The following is a 19,119-nucleotide window of genomic DNA, read 5'->3' as shown; positions in this document are numbered from 1 at the left end:
AAACATACGAGGATATTTTGAGTTTTAGGCATAATCAGATTTTCTCCCATTTTCCTCAGTGAACAATGCACTCTAAAGTGTTTGTGAAGTATTTACCAATAATTAAATAAGAGGTTTAATGGCAGAAATCAAGATCTTGCTACTCTTCAGTAGACCTGTTGTCAAACAAAACACGAGTATCTAATTACAGCATTATCCCAGTCTAGATGGTTATTTTCTAGTCTGGAAAGCCTATAGGAAGCACAAGTCTCCTCCCATTCCGGTCGGCTCATGGGTCCCCGGAACAACAGAAAAATGAATGGAAGTGAACAGAGCTGTAAAAAATATTTTCTAATCTGCTTTGCCTTAATGCCCTGAATCACACATATGGTGTACTTCAGTTTAAATGAAAATAAATTATGTGTTTCGACTCTGTCAAGTACTTTCAGATTTGTTAGCTTGTAAAAATTCATAAATAATATGACTACAAATCAGACGTCACCACAGAATCTCATTTACTTACCACATGGTCAGATTGGTTGCTTAATGCTCCTTCTGTCGTCCTGGAAGAAAGATTCAAAGCTCGCTAAACTCACAGCCATTTTTTTCCTGTGTCTGGTTTGATGACGTCAATATGGTGAGACCGAGACGCATTTGTAGTACTACACGTCTTTTCAGACCAGACCTAAAATAACTTCCTCCCATGTGAAAATAAGCGCTTTCTTGGCTTCGAAATGTGTCTTTAAAATTCACGGACATCATATGTGAAATCCATGACACATATTCAACGAGATTAGAAAATAGCTTTTATAGCCACAATGATGTGTTGTTGTTTTTTTTATCTTATTTCCGGGGACCCATGGTCCGGAAGTAGATGGGCATAACTTAGGCTCCCTGTTTCTGTAACATCAGAGAACCAACAGCAGTTAGCCTTCTGCAGAACGAGCTTAATGTTGTTTTTGACCATATTATCTCAATTTTGCCACCTTTCGTTGTCAACTACAGCATAAGTCATTCTCTGACAGGAAAGCTTCAGCTGGGCTCTCTGCAGATTTGTAGGAAGTAAGCTGATGTAATACTGGCCTTATAAAGGAAATGAAGCATATTTAAGGTGCATTACCAAAGAGGAAGGACTTAACGTCATTTGAAAAACATTATTTTCAGGTGTAGAGGCTGACTCACTCACCCACCATGTTATGGTTATTGAAAGCACATGGGATATGAGGAGGAGCAACGACTCTTCATTTAAACAGACATCTCCTCAAGGGGCCATCCGTTCATCTAATTTATCACTGAGCTACGTCCTGTGCATACCACACACCAGACAGTTTCCTCATGCTCAGAGCACGCGTAACATCTGCTGGACTGTCAAGCTCATAATGCCTTCCACTATATGGGGATGTCAGGTTAAATTTATTTTCATGTTTGTGGTTACAAGTCTGCACAAATCACTTGAATGCATCCTCCGGCTTTTTGCTGACTCGCAGCTCCCCAGCAGGATTAATGTTCCTGTATTACTTGGCAGCAGAGATATTCATTGGGCTCAAATTAGTTCATTCAAGATGTATTTAAGTTCATTTTTAATTGAAAGGTATTTACATCTAGAAAGAAAGCTGATAAACAGATATCGTAAATCCTCTAATACAGGCCTGGGCCTGTATTTGACTCAAGCTCATCAAGCTCCAGGCCTTTGTTGGAAGGAGGACCAGAATTAGAGGCAGGCCTCTATTTCTATTTGAGCAAAATGAACTAATGGTTTGCTGGAGTTTTTGACAATTAAAATTGCGCCCACATTTTCAAAGTTAAACACATTTCTTTTAACAACGGTAGTTTCTGCTTCAGCCCTCTCCCCCCTCCCCCTGCTCAGCGGCCGCAAACTCACTGATGCGCCAGCAGCCTCTCGGAGTTCCTGCTGCTCTAAACATTAAAATAATTATTTCATTTTCTGTTCCTCACTTCTGATTACCTTCAATGGTGTCTGTTTGTTGCAACCACCAGGTACAAAAACTAACTTGTTTTTATTTGACTATTTTTCTGTCCTGCCTGTTTATTATCTTCCTGCATCTCCTCTCAATCCTAAAGAAAAACTGCTACCTGGGTTCATATATATTCACCTCATGAGTTACCTTTGAACTGCAGTTCTAAAAGATCTACCGACCGCAAAAACAGCGGGGTGCTCACTGCTTGGCGGCCGCATCAGTGATCGTTGCGTCACCGGATGACAAGGTGATGCGCCCCGCTCCACAGCGAAACGCATCAGGCGCAAATAAAAGACAGAAAACATTAAAGGAAATGAACCGACATGAACGATCGTGTGTCAGTACCGACGCTCTGGCACAGCGCGTTGCCCCCCACCCCCCGAGCGCATGAGCTTGTCACCTGCTGACAGCAGGCTGCTGTCTTTTCCGAGGGCTGCATCTTGCCGGTCATTATCACGTGACAGCGACTAGTCGATGACAGGCATAAAAAGTCACTATAGTGAAGTCGACTAGTTCATACAACCCCCACTGCTCCCCAGTGTTCTGCAGCGCACGTTCTCTTTGAAATTGATATCAAATTTTCGCCTCCTCTTCGTCTCTGCGGTTAAAGTTACTCTCGCGGTCTGTCACTGGCAAATCAAAAGTGAGACGATGACACAACCACCCCCCGTACTTGCTTGTTACCACATTCCACCCGGCCACAATAAGAGACCGGCCATTATTCACCTCCGCCGGCTCCGACACCGGCCAAAATGTGCGACCCGGCCGTTAATTGAATACAGGCCTGTATTAGAGGATTTACGGTAAGTAGCTGAGAGTTTCAGCTCATAGCATCAATACTAAGGTTTTAGTTGCTCACTCTGTTGTTACTGTGGCGTTATTGGGTGCAACCAGCAGCTGTTTACTGCTGTAGCACCTTATCAGCTAACAAGAAAGACACACAAGCAGCAGCGACTTGGAGAATTTAATAGCTCATTGAGTAGATGAGGAGCCCAAGTAGGAGGAGAACACAGCGGTAAGTGAGAAGTAGAGAATATTATCGGTCTTGGTCTGCCAGAGTCTAAAAGATGGCAAGTAAACATTATTATTATTGTGTAATATTTATTTATTTTCTTCTTAATTGGAATTTAGCTGGGTGTACCTATTGTAAGTTTTTAAAAGTAATTTCAAAAATGTTTAAATGTGTCTATCTGATCCTGTTCTGTAATCTTTCATAATTTATACTTCCTTTTAAATCCCTTCCCTGGTCCCAATAGCAAAATGAATTATTTAATTATTTATGTGAACCTAGAGCATTTATCAATAAAGTAATATCCACAAGAGGGAGCTGTCAATCAACAATAATGTGCCCCAGTCCCCAGCGTGCACTGCAAGGGGACACACTGATGCACAGTTTGGTCCAGTCCCAAAACTCGCTCTGCGTCCTACAGTCTTCTGTGAAGTGCACTTGGAGGAAGTGCGCAGTATGACTTTGAGTGTTTGGTACACAACTGTGCAAACAATTGCCGAATTGCTGGTTATTTTTTACTGTGCTAATTTCCTGACACAAAAACAAAGTCTGCTGTGCATCTTTGTACTCCTTCAGTCACTGTTGCATTAACGTTTATGGTGTCTGACGTTTTCCGCAAAATTTTCTTCAATCTGCATTGTGGTTTACTGACCAATCACAGGCTTGAGGTCAGCATCGCTTTCAATGGATATTTAGAAATTTGGACTCTACTCCATTCGTCCTTGTGACCACAGATAATGGCGTTAAATGTCTCCGCACCTCCGCAGCCAGTGAAGTATAAACTAGGCTTAAAGGTATAGCAGAGGATCTTTTCTTCCGGGTGGATCATCGGAACCATTGGTCTTCATGACTGTCAATCATTCAAGTGAACCATTCATGCTAGGCTGTCGTCTTACATGCTCATTGCTGGGTAGTTTTCACTTCCTGCACATGCACAAAGCGAAGGTTGGGCTCCCCACAGATGCTGCTGGTGCCAGTTTTTTGCTCGACTGGTAAGATAAAGTTCGGCATGCTATTTTGAGAAATTAATTTCAGATGACTGCTAGAAGAAGTTAGCTGCGAAGCCAGCGGCTACTTGTAAACAGAGCATGCACAAGGATAACGAGGATTGCTTACTCTCTGGGAAGGATAACAACATCTTCTGGGCACAGAAGCAGCTGCTTGACTTGCCGAGTCCACCATTTTCCACAGTGCCAGCCTCGCTGTGCCGAGTGGACTGTTTGCCAACCCACACTGGTGCCCTCTATTGGCTGGTAGATGTAAACATAAATCCTGGGTGTTTCTCAATGCCAAGGAACCTAGCCTTTGTGTCTTGGTCCCACCCTGATTGCCTAGGAGATACGTCATCAGGAACCACCAATGCGTGTTCCAATGTTCATGTTCTACCAAGGCGTTTTTTTCTCCGTTTGTTAGTCATTTAGCTAGCTGAGCAAGGATACACGGGAGGTGCCTTGTAGCCTGGCCTTGGTCAAAAATTTCCCAGAGTACAGCGCAGTGTTTTCAAAAGAATGGCGGATAAGAAGCTGGCAGCTACTTTGGAGCCTGGCCTAGCAAGACATCACCTTGCGAGGCCAGGCACCTTGACATAGAGAAACACCCTTTGCGTCTTGCTCGTCAAAATAAAATTTTGACTTCTTTATTTTAATTAAAATATAGCTTTTAAAGGAAATACTGTACCTTCATCCTGCACACCCCTAAACGCTCTGTGGAGATATCAGTTTTAAATAATATAGCTTTTTATTGAATTGTTCCATATTCAACCTTCAATCTTTAATTCTGAACAAGTTTGCTGTATTTTAACCCTCCCACTAATGGGTCCATGTGGCAGGGGTGAGGAGTGAGCACCACCTCACCCCTACGACGTGGACCTCAAGGGATAAGCCATCAATCCTGCTCAATGGTCAACTTTCCTTGCGGGGTCACCCATAAAGACAGTGGGAGGGCAGTGACAAATAAAAATGCTCCTAGCAGGTGATTTTGTTCAAGTAGCCGGGTGGGGGGGGGGGGGGGGGGGGGCCGGGGGGATGGGCTGTTTGATCGCTCGATCAAACTGGGAGTTTTTGGGGTTATTAGGCCTTGGGTTTCAATCGCTTTTCTGTAACAGCTTCTAAGCACTTTTTTGTATCCAAATGAGGCTCATTGTCCTGCTGTTGTCTGGGAGTTCTGTTGCCATGTGGGTGTTTGTGTGTGTGTGTGTGTTGGCGGGGGGAGGGGGGAGGGGGGTCAAAGGAACACCTACTAGAAAAACTAAGACCCAAGATTGGTCACTAAAATCCAACATCAGTGTTAGTCATATAAGTTGGCATTTGCTGTGATCTTTTTCCAAATGAACTTTTATTGCAAATATTTGTATACAGTTTTTTGTTTACTGTTGGCAAGAAGGTTGTGGTAGGGTGTTTAGTTGTGGGAAATGAATTTTAAACTCAACAGAAAGCTAGAAGGAAATTAATTTCATGCAAATCTAAACAGCACAGTTTGTAAATGTCAAAGTATTTGCTGTGATTTTTTTATCAGCCTAATTGGGGTCTCCCGTCATTGGATCACTCATTTACACAAAGACGGGTCACTTTTTAAAATTAATGTTAAGCCTCTTTTAATGTCCCTTTGATTTTGTTATCGAAGAATTATTTAATTATTTTTTCTACTAAATCTTTATTCCCATGAAAACAGGTTAATTTCACCTTTTGCAACATTCTGACTGGTCCCTAAATTGTTGGCACTTACAAAAACCTTAAGCGTTTTCTAAAAAAAAAACAAAAAAATAAACAAATAGGAAATATCCTCTTGTTGAATTTCCCTTGCTGAATATGGAGGACGCCTCAGGGAGCTTAAACTGTCACCCACCAAACCCCAGAAACCAAACAAACCCACAGAGGCATTTTTTGTTGTTAGACAGGAGCCAAAACTACTAGAACAATAAGATAAAATCAAATAACACTTAACACAGTAATTCTAGGCTTGACTCGATTTCAATAAAAAGAAATCAAACAAATATTGAAATAAAGTTTGTTTTACTAATTCAGCACTATGAAACCATTTTATTTTACAGGTGTTGCTAAGGCATTTTTGTTGTTTTTCATTGTAAAAAGTCTCAAAGCTGAGCTGAAGCTCCGCAGCCACCTTCAGGTTCGCTGCAGTATTTCAGGCTTGAAATTGCTCAAGAGCTCTTACAAATGAGGATCTTTCATTCAAAACTTAATTCTTGTTAATTACTGCTCTGGAATATATTGGAGTTGAACTTGATTAATGAACCAATTCTTTATTATTTTCATAATTAACATTAATGCAATGTGCTAGATTTAAACAAAAGGTTATGTTAATGTTCAATATGAATGTTTTATGTTTTTTATTATATGGAGAAAAGCTCAACATAAGAAAAACAACATTTTTGCTGTTTGTCTTTAAAAGCTTTTAACCATTTTTATTCTATACATTAATGAATAATTAAGAGTTTAATTTAATTTTCCATAATTTTAAACACTGGTTAAAAACACATGCTCTCATGTTCTATGCAAACACCTTACTGAATGTACCATGAGATTATGAAAGGGTTGTTTAGCTCTCTTTTACACTCATGGGATTGTGTGTGCTGAGTCATGGTCATGATTTACTGGAGCACCGGAATCTCACTCAAGCTTTCTTTCCTTACAAACATCAGATACACCTGTGATGTAAATATGATGGTAATAGTAAAAAGATGCACATTTTTATGCTTACAAGTCAATTTTCTAAGCTGCTGTAGAACTTTTTCACATAGCCTTTCACTGATTTTTATATTTTCATCTACATACATGCAAAAACACACTTTACTACACTTTTTTTAAACCGCCCATTTCCTTCAGATCTGTCGTCTCCAGAGACACCTGTCTGCAGGGGAGCACCAGCAGGACCTGTTCCAAAACCTGCCAGCCATGTTTGTATCGCAGCACTCGCAGCCACCCAGTCAGACCCTGGTGGAGCTGATCGAGCTGTGTGGAGGACAAACCTGCAAAACTGTTCGGCGGGCAGGCATCTGCATTGGAAGGCACAGCGGCCGGAGACCAGAGGGATGCAGGATGCTGTCGGAGCAATGGATTCTGGGTAAGACCTAGGTCCTGCAAATCTAATCTCTAGCTAGCTTTTGTAATCATCCTGCTAACTGTTTGTGTGTTTTTTTTATTTATTCATTTTCAGATTGCATCACACATCTAAAGATACAGTCCTATGATACCTACTACATGGCATAGCGCCTGGTTACAACCTTATTGTTTTGCCAGTGAAGTTCAGTATTAATGGTTCTGTAATCACAACTTATGTTTTTGTATTGATTTATGAAATGTCCAGAGGGTTTGTTTTATGTTTTTAACTCAGTGTGACATGCTTTATGTCTTACTCTTTGTGTGTTTACATAAAGTATCAACCACTACTGTGATTGTTTTAAATTTTTTATGTGATCTTAGTATTATTTGCTGAGCCAGTAATCTGTATCTAAGTAAAAATTTTATATGATGTGATTTAAATAAATACTAATTCAAGAGAAATTGTCTGTCTTATCTTTCATTCTAACAGTAAACAGATTATATGGTGTAGACACTTTGTCATTTTTCCCCACATTTATGGACTATCACAGTATGCTTTAATAACAAAAACAAATAATTATCAAGTGAATTAAAGCACATTAGATTACGATTTGCTGTCTGAAGCATTTGCTGCATTTTGTTAATACCCACAGTGTTTTGTCTTTATTACTAAACAAAACTTTTCTGAAGGATCTCTAGGAAAGACTGACTTCAAAAAGGGTCAGCTTAAACTCATTTTACAGAAAATTAACTTTGACGCCAATCAAAAGTATAAATCAGCCTTTAGTTTACTAACCAAGGTCTGCAAACAATGGGCAAAAAGGAACTGATTTACCTGCTTTCGCTTTAAACGCACTAGAAATGAATAATACTGAAGATTGTAACTTATGGACAAATGCAAATAAAACAAAAATATTTTGCTAAATATCAGAAACTTTTATCTGCCCAGTCCTATTCTTATAATAATCAAATGTATAAAAAAACATGCCCTATATTTTTTATTTTATCTGGCTTCATAATCTCATCTGTACACCAAAAGAAAGCAGTTTTGGTACGTGATAAATTCATATATCTATAGCTTACATTTAAATTAAATAAAATGTGAGTATTTACAATTAGTTTAGATTTTGCAATTAAACGTTTCAAATTAACCTTTTAGAAGACGGCATGAGACCAAAGTCCTCAGAGGATGCTTAAATCTTGAGTAACGTTTGGAATGTTAAAAAATTAGTCTAAAATATAAAAGTCTTACGTAGGTTTTGTAAGAGTGAAAGTTGTAGAATAAAACCCACGTGCTGCTTTAAATGTGCGCACCCGCCAATTGGCTAACTCGTTTTACGTCACTCGGCCAATCAGCTTTTTCGATGCTTCAACGTGCTGTTACGTAGGTGGCGTGTGTGACATTCGCTGCTGGAAGCTAGACACCGCTAGGAGCCGGATGAAAATGAGCCGAGACACGAAATAAATTATAGTTTTATTTTAAGCAACTCAGTTAACTTGTTTATTAAACGTCGTTATTGTTCTCGTATCAGAAACGTGAGTTGAATTTAGAAGGACAAAACTTTTAGCCTAGCTAAGCATGTTAAATTTCGGCTAACGCTTTTTCTCAACTTCAGCAGGAAACGGACGGAGTTCGCGTTGAGGTCGTTTTCCGTTTTCTTTTTAAAATGTCGTTTCTAACCGGAAGACTTTAAGTCAGTTTTTTTATCCATGTGTGGCATCTTGAGCTCTTTTCGTCAAACTGCGATTTGCACACAAGGTTAAATTTTTGCTTTACTGCTGCAGCTTCTTCCTTTTCTTATGCTGACCTCTCGGGCCAGGTGTGCTGAAAGTAGGCCAGGTGTGCTGTGATGTAGATAGGGTTTTGTGTAACTTTGTCACGTTCAAGAGAAAAACTTCAGGGACTCCTTAGAGGTGGAAACATGCTGCTCTCTTTGGTTGTGCACACATACTCGCTGCGGTATTGGTTTCCAGCTACTATCATGCTGGGAACTGCTCCAGCTTATGTTTTAACATGGCTGGCTTGGAAACTACTTTCATCAGTATTACCAGCAAGACTTTACCACAAGTTGGACGACCGATTGTACTGCATGTACCAGAGCATGGTCCTGTTCTTCTTTGAGCACTACACAGGAGTTGAGGTGAGTTTAATAAACATGCCACTGTCTGCAGCAGGCATGTTTCTAAATGTTCCTGGGGGGAACATTTATGCAGAAAAGCGTATTTGTGATGATTTCTAAACCTTTGGTGCGACATTTTGTTAAAGGAAAGCCAGTCAGCCAGGTTGTTCAACTCATTCTGGAAAATCTGGATTTTCTCGGTTGTACGTTAAGGGTGCAGTCACCTGTCATCATAGTGATGCAATCTAAAATCTGCAGAGGATTGAAGAATCATTGATACCTTAAAAAAGTTGTTTTCATGAATTTATTTGGTTTATCAAATGGTTTTTACCTGGATTTAGTCTGTTACTACAGAGTGATATGGTTTTTTCTATTACCGATGCCCATATTGTGCTGCCGATTTTTTTTTGGGGGGGGGGGGGGGGATTTTCATGGCCGATATTTGGACATTTTCCACCATATCTATGCTACAATGTCACTGGTCAAAGTTGTTGCACAACTTTTCTGAACCTAGTTGTTTTTTGAACACTGAATTTAACCAACCGACTCTTGAAATGTGTGCATTAAAACCCAACATTTAACTAAAGTTAATCAAACAAATCAACAAACTGAGCAAGCATTGAATTTAAAATTGGTAAATAAAAAGAAATGTAAGCTGACAAAGTTTTAGAGCATTTATTAAGCAGTTGTTTTTCAGAAAAGTAAACGTACATTGAAGCATATTCAGCAGCAGCACTGGGCTGTCCGCAGATGTGCCTGACTTTAAATCGGCTGTCCTAAAGGGGTATATCGGCTGATATAAATAAGTGTTTAATACTGATCTATCCCCTGTAAGTGGTGTATAATATTTCCACCTGCTGTTTCTCTGCAGATTGTCGTATACGGAGATATACCAAAGACAAAAGAAAACGTTATCTACCTGTCGAATCATCAGTGTACAAGTATTACTTTTTTTAAAGCTTGTTGCCTTTAAAACAAAGCAACACAAAGTCTGACGTTTAATTTAGTCAAACTTTTGCTCTCCGTGTAGCTGACTGGATCATCGCTGACATGCTTGCCATCAGACAGAGCGCTCTTGGTCACGTCAGATATGTTCTTAAAGATGGACTCAAGTGGCTCCCGATGTATGGATGGTATTTCTCCCAGGTAATAAAACTTTCAAATAAAAAAAAATGTGTCCAAGTCACCACTAGCTGTTATCATTTATTGTTTTTTCTTCTCTCTCTCTTGTAGCATGGGGGCGTTTTTGTGAAGAGAAGCGCAAAATTTAATGAGAAAGCTATGAGGAGGAAGCTCCTCTATCAGGCTCGATGTGGAGCGCCCGTAAGTATAAAAGATGTCATGTAAATCCGTTTTAAACACGTTTTCAGTTCAGGACAGTTTCTTTTCCAACAAATTTAGTAAATGGAGAACTTTTCCCCGTAGGAAGATCCAACCCCTGTGGTTTCACTTCAACTGTTTTTCTTTTGTCTTCTACGCAGATGTACCTCGTCATCTTCCCAGAAGGAACTCGGTATAATCCAGAGCTGAAGAATGTTATCGCTGACAGTCAGGCTTTTGCTGCAAAAGAAGGTAGAAGCAGGATAGCAGCTATTCTCTGCTCTGCTGCTGCATACTAATTTATTACAGAACACACACACACACACACACCTGTGAAACAGCTGACTAAGTTCTGTTGTGATGCTCATACGGCTCCACCTATGATCATCACTAGCATGCACATGAAAAGCTTGTCTTGTTTCTGTGATGTCTTCTAATTAAAAGGTTACTTTGCAACTTTTTCATAATTTTAAATCATTTTCTTTAGCCAGTATGTGCTAAAATGACCCTTTCTCCGGGTTAATGAAAGGCCAATCACCCCCTGTGGCCAGAATACCACATTTGCAACTTCAGAGGTAGGGCTGTCACGGTAACCGCAAAAATGAAATATCGCAATATGAAGAAGCCCACCGCGCTGCATCATGGGCCACCGCGATTACTGAACTTGGTTCAACTCAATGATGCATGTTGAGAAGGATGGCTGCACTGGTATCAAAACGAAACGTTACTTCGCTCCTTTGGGAGCACTTTGGTTTTCAGTACGTCAGCTGCTGTGCAGCCAGAGTCCTTGGCCGAGACAGAGCTGCCACCAGCGGCAAAACAATAATAATAAACGCTCGGAGACCTGCTGAAGTCCCGGACAAGCACTGCTTCTGCAACCGTCCTGAAGAGAGTTTGAGCCGAGCTGGAGCTCACTCGCTACCTGCAGGAGGAATGCATCCACCCTAAAGAAACCCCCCTGACACGGTGGAGCAACAACTGGGAGAGATTCCCTTTGCTCGCCAGAGTCGCACGCAAGTACGTGTGCGTTAGTGCAACGAGCGCTCCATCTGAGAGGGTTTTCAGTGTTGCTGGAAATGTTGCCACCCCTCTCAGATCCTCTCTCAAACCGTATATGTTAACATGCTGGTTTTCCTTGTGGTTAACAAGGACGTGACCGAGCTATAAATCACCGTCATTCGTGTGTGTGAAAGTGAAATGATTGAATGAGTGCGCCCGGTACATGTAATTTTTTATGCTTGATTTTAAACAACTAAACAAAATGGGGACTTGTTTCTTATTTGTTAGATGCTGCAGCCAAATTTGCATTTAAAAGTTTAACCTTCTCCTGAATTTTGTTGTTTTTAAGTTCAGTCGGACTCTGACTGTGGACAAACAAACGTTACTGCCCTTTGATCTGCATTCAGTAAAGTGTTATAAAAGAAGGCACGGCAATTTTTAACCTTTTTTAAATGTGTAAACATTATGTTTAGATAGTACTGCAATAAAAAAAAAGGGCTGCAATAATATCGCACACCGCAATATTAAGCCACCCTGAATCACCGCAGGGGGAATTCCTCAACCGCGACAGCCCTATTCAGAGGGCCAGTTTGGTCTGTTGAACTTGGAAAAAAAAAATGAGCTAACATACCTGGCGCTGCAGTCTGCTTCCAGCAGGTTTCCTGGAGGGGGTGAGCAAGCCAAAACTACCTTTAAATAAAAACGCTGAACATTTTATTAATGAAAAAAATCTGAGCCAAGCCATTTATATAAAATAAAATATATTTTTCCTTTTTAATTACAGATTTTAATAATTTTTTAACACAAATAGAGCATTTAAACATGAATAATAGTCTTATCTATTTTGATTAATGTTATGGTGCTAAAGTACTTTTATCTTCCACCCAAGCTGCTTTTTAAACATCACAGCCTTTGCAGCTGAGGGTTTTGTTTCTCAGCAGACTGGTCGGATTGGTCAGTAGCAAAAAAAAAAACAAATGATCAATCAATCTGTCACTCAGTCTCTGGAGGAATTCAGTGTAATGCTTACTCAACAAGCTGAGAGAAGAGATGTCTTTAGCTATTTTTATTTTAGGGTTTGGGTTTGCTGCTAATTTTCTTTGTTGAGTCTGTCCAATTGTGTTGCTAATGCACACTCTGGTGTTATATTTGGGGCTTTTGCGGATATCTCTGACCCGCAGTTCTGATTATGACCTTCTCCTTTTTAATCCAAATCACAATTTTGATCCACATTTCAATTTAAATCACTTAAGTCTGGTCACATGTGCTCCTGGCATTATCGTCTGTGAGGGAGGTATTAGGAAAATACCACAGACTGTTGAGAGGCACTGTAACACAAGCTTTCACATAGTTTTTTTAATCTATTTTAATGTTATCTGAAGTATTTTATGGGAGATTACTGTATGTTTTGGGCCATGTTGCTTAGAAGTCTTCCAATAACTGCCATCGTACAAGCAATCTTGTTTTTGCTTTTTATAGGACTGGCTGTTCTGAAGCACACTCTCACACCCAGGTTCAAGGCATCCCATATAGCTGTAGAGATCATGAAGGACAATCTGGATGCTGTGTATGATGTCACAGTGGCTTATGAGGGAACGTTGGATAGCTGTGGACGAAGAAAAGCTGCACCATCAATGGCAGGTACTTCTGATACACCATGAAGCTTCTGGAAGCACAAGTTAGAGGTTGCAGGGTGACATCTGATAGCAACAATTTACAACTAAAGTCAATTAAGGGCACTTTTCAGAAAAGGTTCAATCCCAATCTAATTATGTGAAATTGGTTGGGATGTAAACTGAACCAGATTATAATTATATGAAAGCTTTGCTAGAAGAGCACCAAAGAAAAGTCTAACCAGGTTTTCCACTGGAAGCATAAACATTGCATAACGTAATGAACACGTTTTTCCCACGAGCTCAGCGGCACCTCCCCTCATACCGTTCAGACACAAAATGGAAGCGAAACATTTCATGCAGCTGCATCCGTGATGTCATGAAATCTCTGAAGCACTGTAAGATCACACGTGATTTCAGCATTTCATACGATAACAAGCAAGGAGAAAGATGGCAACATGTATCCAAAAGGTCTGTGGTTTATTTTCTGTTGTGTTTACCTCGGCCAGAGGCTTCAAAGGCAGTGATGTATTATATACATTTTTTTTTCTAGTTTAGCAACTGAAAATCTGCACTTTTTAAAGTTTTCTATTATACACTGCTTTTGTGTTTTATGTCCTGTCTGGCCCGATCTGAACTGCTGAGCTTGGTGCTTTCTGGAAGTGTAGCACATTAAAAATTGGACTTGGAAGTAGGGTTGGGCGATGTGGTCTAACATCAATATCACGATATCTTGAGGATATCTTGAAGATTTCACCTCAATAACGATAAATGGACGATAACTACAGGTATGTGCGTAAACAAAAGCTGTCCACTAGATGGGGCTGTTGTGTATATTACATTGAGTCACATTTTTACGCGACTCAAGGTGCTACAGCTTCTTAAAGGGACATGAACGTTGCCAACCTACACACATCTTTTCATTTTTTTAAATAAAATTTATTGACATAGGGAAAAATATCCCAATAAGAGTCAGAAATTTCAATAACGATAATTTCCAGATACTAGGGTGGTGCTTAAAGCAAGCCAAAACTGCTTAGTTCCCCTTTAAATGACTGGAAGTGTGCACGTGACTTCTTTTCAGAAAGTTTTCAGATGCTTCACACTGCTCTTGTGTTTGACTTCTTGTCTGGCCTGACCTGAACACATTCTGGAAGTATTGCGCGTAAAAATAAAACTCTAATCGTAAGCAATGCGTCCCTAGGATTCTGGAACGCTTCCAAAACGTTATGTTTTGCGGCTTGTGAAAACGCACCCATCCATCATAATGGTAACTACGCTTTGCGGGCGTTACACGTCTGCTGGAAAGGTCTGGTAAAAAAAATTAGAAACAAAGCAATGAAGTAGTTGAAATATGACCTGAGAAATTGATAACGCTTAAGTTAATTACTTTAACAACTACCGGTAATAGCTTTTTGGAAATTACCTTGTTGATGCTGAAATGTTTAATTATTTAAACTTATCTTTGTGGCAGGTTGTTTCCAACAAAAAGCTTAAAAATCAAACATCAAACAGCAGATTTAGTTCTTTTTTCACTGTTTTTAATAAACACAAACTCTGATCTATGAAACCTGCAGCATTTCTGGGCAGGTCTTCCTGGTAATTGATCACAGGACAACATCACCTTTTAAAAGCCAAGCCTTCCTGTTAACTGCGTGACTGTTATTGGAGTCTGATTATTGTGTGTTCCTGGACTGTCTGAAAATTCAAATAAAAACAACAACAACAAACAGGAAGAGAATGGAAAAGCATTCCTCTTATCATGTGTTTCCTGGTTTTATGCGGTGAAGGTGACTTGAGTGACTTCACAGGGAGGTGGAAGTGACCTGCTGCTGCCAGAATGCATTGTGATGGTTCAGGATGGAAATATGACTAAGAAGTCACAAGACTTTATGTACCTGGTTCTAAAAAAAACGCATCATGTATCGAATTTTGGCTTTACCCGAGCCATCTGCTCTTGTTGTGTCTGCTGGTTCTAAATTAGGAAATGTTTTGGTTTAGTCTCTAGTCAAGGCTGTGGTCTTGGTCCTGTCGGATTTTATTTGTGAAGACACAACAAAATGACACGTTTTCATCCGGGTGCTTTAGTCTTTTTTTTTAAGGGTTTTTAGATCCTACCGTGATGTTTGGCGTTCCGGAGTAAAGGGTTTATTTCCTTCTTCTGTCCCAGGTTGTTATCTTGGCCGACCGGTCCGGGTTGTTTTTAAACTGTTGCATTGTTTCTGCTCAAACCCTCCTGACCCTCTGTGGAAGGTTTACTTTCTTTAGTAGGGTCAACGTGGTCTTGGTGCAAAACACTTTCTTAATAAAGTAATGTTTGTTTGTTTTTTTTATCGGAAGACATTTTTTTTATTTCTGCATAAATAAGGAAGCGAGCCACTACTGCGGATGGTTTTCAGGTGTTTTTAAATAAGCACACCTGAGTTACGGGTGAATACCAGTTAAAATGTTCACAGCAGCTGATTGAGCCGATTCTGCGGCACCAAAATGATCTTTCTCCGCTGTCTTCGATCAGGTTTCCTCTTTTGGCCTCGGTGCTACACTTCCTGATAATGCTGCATGTTGTGGAAACAGGAAGTGAAGGATCTCACGGGGGGATTCGTGTGTAGCCTTGAGCTTTTGCACTTGCTTACATTTTTATGTCTGACCTTCTCAGCTCTTTGGTTTTGTTTCTTCACTTGTTTTTGGGCTCAAGGCTTTATTAAAAATAGATTAGTTAAAATTACAAGATGCAGGTTGCTGATCTGACTGAATAAATATCTCGAGACATGTTTTCCACGTCACAACCTAACTGGTCTTGATCCGATTCTAATATTTTCTCCCTTCTTGTCCTCCGATCGATGTAATTGGATGTAATTTTTCTTCAGCTCGGCGCCACATCAGCTCCCCTCCATCACTGCCTCTTCGTGTGGTTTTAGCTTCTTTGCTGAAAAAATGTTCCTGTTTCTGTTTATACTTCTGTTTTTTCTCTTTTTTACAGAATTCCTCTGTAAAGAATGTCCTCGTGTCCACGTACACTTTGAACGTGTGAAATTAAGGGACATCCCGTCTGAGTATGTGTACTTCCGCAGGTGGATGAACGATCAGTTCGAGAAGAAGGATCGGTGAGTGGGTGTAGGTGTTATTTGTCGTGTCTTTTGTGACCTGTGTCTTTATTTTTTGAATAAACACTTATACAGTAGTCATTTCTAACAGTCTTCTTTAGTTTTCCTACAAAAATAGTTCGAGAAGATGTCATGCAAAATTTAACTTTTGCATCCTTTTGTGTTGCCCTGTGGGTCTCTACTGCCTTTATAAATGTTCCAAACGTTAAGAAAAAGCTATGCAGACTTTTTCTGTCATGTTTGGTTTTAGGAATTGTGTGTCTAAAACAAGCCATTTCAAAAATGCTCCGTTTGTGATGTCACAAATGGGGAACATAGAATAGATCCAACTTTCATGTGTAAGAGCGATCTGCTGCTGTAGGAGCAGCTGCTCTACTCAGAACTCCTCCCAGATATCAGAGCTTCTCAGCTTATTGCGGCCAGTCGGGTGGACGTGGCCACCTCCAGCTTGTCTTCTTGCCCCTTCTTTTCACCGGCCATGAAAGCGGTCGGGTTACGAAATAGCGTTTTACCCGTAAGCTAATTCCCACCCAGAAGAGATTTTGACATGAAACGGCAGTGAAAGCGTTCCACACAGCTGATCCTATGAGATCACAAAATCGCAGGAGAATTGCAACACCATCCATGATTTCAGAAGTCCACAAAATTGAGGAGTAGGATGATTGCATGTCTCCAAATAGGGCTGTGGTTTCTTTTCTATTCGGTTTACATCGCTTACAGAGGTTTTTCACAGGCAATGACATACTGCACGTGACTTTTATTTTGAAAGTTTCCAGATGTTTTACACTGCTTCTGACATGATCTTAACAGCGGAGTGCTTTGGAAGCATAGCGTGTAAAATAAATAAATTAATTAATTTAAAGAAAAGACTTTAATCATAATGATTGCATCCAAAACGTTACTTTGCTGCTCCTGGTGGAAAGGAACCCATCTTCTATAACGGTGACTGATTCCCACATCGTATGTTTCGCGGCTGTTTCACATGCACTGAAACGGCTCTGTAGTGAAAATGTCTTCTGAAAATGGTTCAGATTGCTTCTTATGAGAGGGATTTGGTGCAAAGAACTTTAGAAGCATGTTTTTTAATCAACCATAGAACTATTCTAACTGAATTTATATTTGTTTTATGTGCTTTTCTAACTAAAAGTGAGCTATTACCACCTAAGAAATCAGGCTGTCAAGCACAGGTATTACGTTCCGGGCCTAGAGGGCCGGTATCCAGCTCGCTTCAGTGGTGTCTCTGCTCCAACGCACTTGATTCATTGATTAAAGGGCAAGTCACCCCCAAATCAACTTATTTTTATGATGAACTATATAAATGCGTGTCTAATCATGCTGCAGACACGTGTAGTCAATAGTTTTACACTTTAGTGCATTTTAGTTAAAATTTAAATTTTCTGCCTAAAACTCAGTGTTGTCATTGTCAGGTGAAAACTCTGCACTGCAGTTGAATTTAAATCTGCCATCACTATTGGCTAAGTGGTACCCTAGAACGTTAGCTGGTACCATATGATGTCACAATGTCGTGTGCCTGTGTGTGTGTGTGTGTGTGTGTGTGTGTGTGTGTGTGTGTGTGTGTGCGTGTGCGCGCGCATTTGTTAGCGGCTCCGCCCTCTCGGCCTCCTAGGCAACAGCATTTGTTGCATTTTTCAAACAGGAAGTGGGAGTGGAGTAATACTCTGGTAGGGGGTGACTTGCTCTTTAAAGTTTCTGTGCAGCAGCTCGTCAGGCTCTGCAGAAGCCTGTTATTTTCCTGCTGATTGAAATCAGGTGTTTTAGTGCAGGGCTAAAACAAAAACACGCTGGATACTGGCCCTCCAGACCCAGAATTGTTACCCTTGCTGTAAACTAGTTTCCTAACTTATAAGTCACAGACAAATTCCTGCACACAGGCATCATTTTACAGGGATGATGCACAAAAAACAACTCATTGGGGAGAGCAAATTTACACTTTAAATGTTAACAGAAATCACAATAAAGCAGAAATCCCACTTTTGTTGTTGTTTGTTGTTTTTGTATCTCCAATTACTTAATAAAAAGTCTGGTTATCTTTTTATTTTAGTAGAGTAAATCAGATTTATCTAGCCATACTGCTATCCTGCTCCAAGTCTGAAGATGTTTATAAAATAAATGGTTTGAGAATGTCAGCCTCTGTTCTCAAAGACACAGCAATTTTATTTCTTAGTTGAGTAAATAACATTTTGATTTTATTGCTAACTTGGCAATGAAAGCCCTGATGTTATTTGGTCCAGCGTTTGTGCTTTAGCAGTTCTAAAAACCCTGATGTGACTGGATATTTTTCCACCTTTTTTCCCACTTTGCAGTTTTTAGTTTCAGTTCCTTGTACATTTATCAGATTTCTAAAAGACTTGTGTGTTTTCTAAAGGCTGCTGACAGATTTCTACGAGTCTGAAGATCCAGAAAAGAGGTTCCGGTTCCCTGGAGAGGGCCGACCCTCTCAGCTGAAGCTCTACAAGACCCTCCCTTCGTTGGTGATCTTGGGGGGCCTTACTCTGCCGATGCTGCTGACGGAGCGTGGCAGGAAACTTTACGTGAGAACCTGGGTTTACGGGACTCTGCTGGGCTGGCTGTGGGTGAACATTTCCCCTTAATCACCAGACCCCTGGGGGAGGGGGCTGTCACCATGAGACACAAAGAAAACTTTGAGATGCAACGTTCCTTTATCGCAACAACCTAAGATGTGTTTCAGGTGCAGGGCGGTAACTTCCAGCTGACAGCGTTCTGACTGTCCAGCTGTTGACCGCACACGCTGAGAAATATAAAAACATTTATTCTACTTGAAACTTTGTGTTGTTCTTACTTGCATCCTGAAGTCCTGCAAAATATAAACAGATTTGTCAAATATATTAAAAATATTCCTCTAATATAAATGAAAGAGTTCATATTTACGCCTGCAAGCAGTTTATCCATCAATCAT

General features: G+C 40.2%; 2 protein-coding genes across 3 annotated transcripts in view; both read left to right on the top strand.

The window, feature by feature from the left end:
• The window catches only part of mcph1 (microcephalin 1), a 36,771-nt gene extending 29,430 nt beyond the window's left edge, over window positions 1-7,341 (top strand). The window contains exons 13-14 of one of the 2 annotated variants that reach the window (XR_008565656.2): window positions 6,810-7,047; window positions 7,141-7,279. Coding sequence is in view for 1 of the 2 variants with exons in the window: in XM_054750005.2 (XP_054605980.2) it covers window positions 6,810-7,047; window positions 7,141-7,193 (291 nt within the window). In the remaining variant the exon portion in view is untranslated. Of the gene's footprint in view, window positions 1-6,809; window positions 7,048-7,140 lie in introns of both variants that reach the window. The other variant, XM_054750005.2, reaches the window with a different exon arrangement.
• Window positions 7,342-8,719: 1,378 nt separating this feature from the next.
• On the top strand, window positions 8,720-18,994 carry agpat5 (1-acylglycerol-3-phosphate O-acyltransferase 5 (lysophosphatidic acid acyltransferase, epsilon)). The gene is made up of 8 exons (XM_015975344.3): window positions 8,720-9,166; window positions 10,017-10,086; window positions 10,176-10,291; window positions 10,379-10,468; window positions 10,627-10,717; window positions 12,944-13,105; window positions 16,058-16,181; window positions 18,568-18,994. The coding sequence occupies exons 1-8, from the start codon at window positions 8,948-8,950 to the stop codon at window positions 18,791-18,793; spliced, it is 1,098 nt and encodes a 365-aa protein (XP_015830830.3). The 5' UTR covers window positions 8,720-8,947; the 3' UTR covers window positions 18,794-18,994.
• Window positions 18,995-19,119: the final 125 nt, after the last annotated feature.

The sequence above is a fragment of the Nothobranchius furzeri genome, chromosome 12 (genome assembly GCF_043380555.1).
Source record: "Nothobranchius furzeri strain GRZ-AD chromosome 12, NfurGRZ-RIMD1, whole genome shotgun sequence".
NCBI lineage: Eukaryota > Metazoa > Chordata > Actinopteri > Cyprinodontiformes > Nothobranchiidae > Nothobranchius > Nothobranchius furzeri.
Note: the sequence above shows the minus strand (reverse complement) of the source record. Positions and strands in the feature narration are given on the sequence as shown.

Bases quoted from the DNA above. Each gene is read 5' to 3' on its own strand.
- agpat5 (XM_015975344.3), top strand. From the start codon at position 8,948: ATGCTGCTCTCTTTGGTTGTGCACACATACTCGCTGCGGTATTGGTTT. The intron at 13,106-16,057 runs GTACTTCTGATA...TCTTTTTTACAG, and splicing joins AGCTGCACCATCAATGGCAG to AATTCCTCTGTAAAGAATGT. The intron at 16,182-18,567 runs GTGAGTGGGTGT...TGTTTTCTAAAG, and splicing joins CAGTTCGAGAAGAAGGATCG to GCTGCTGACAGATTTCTACG.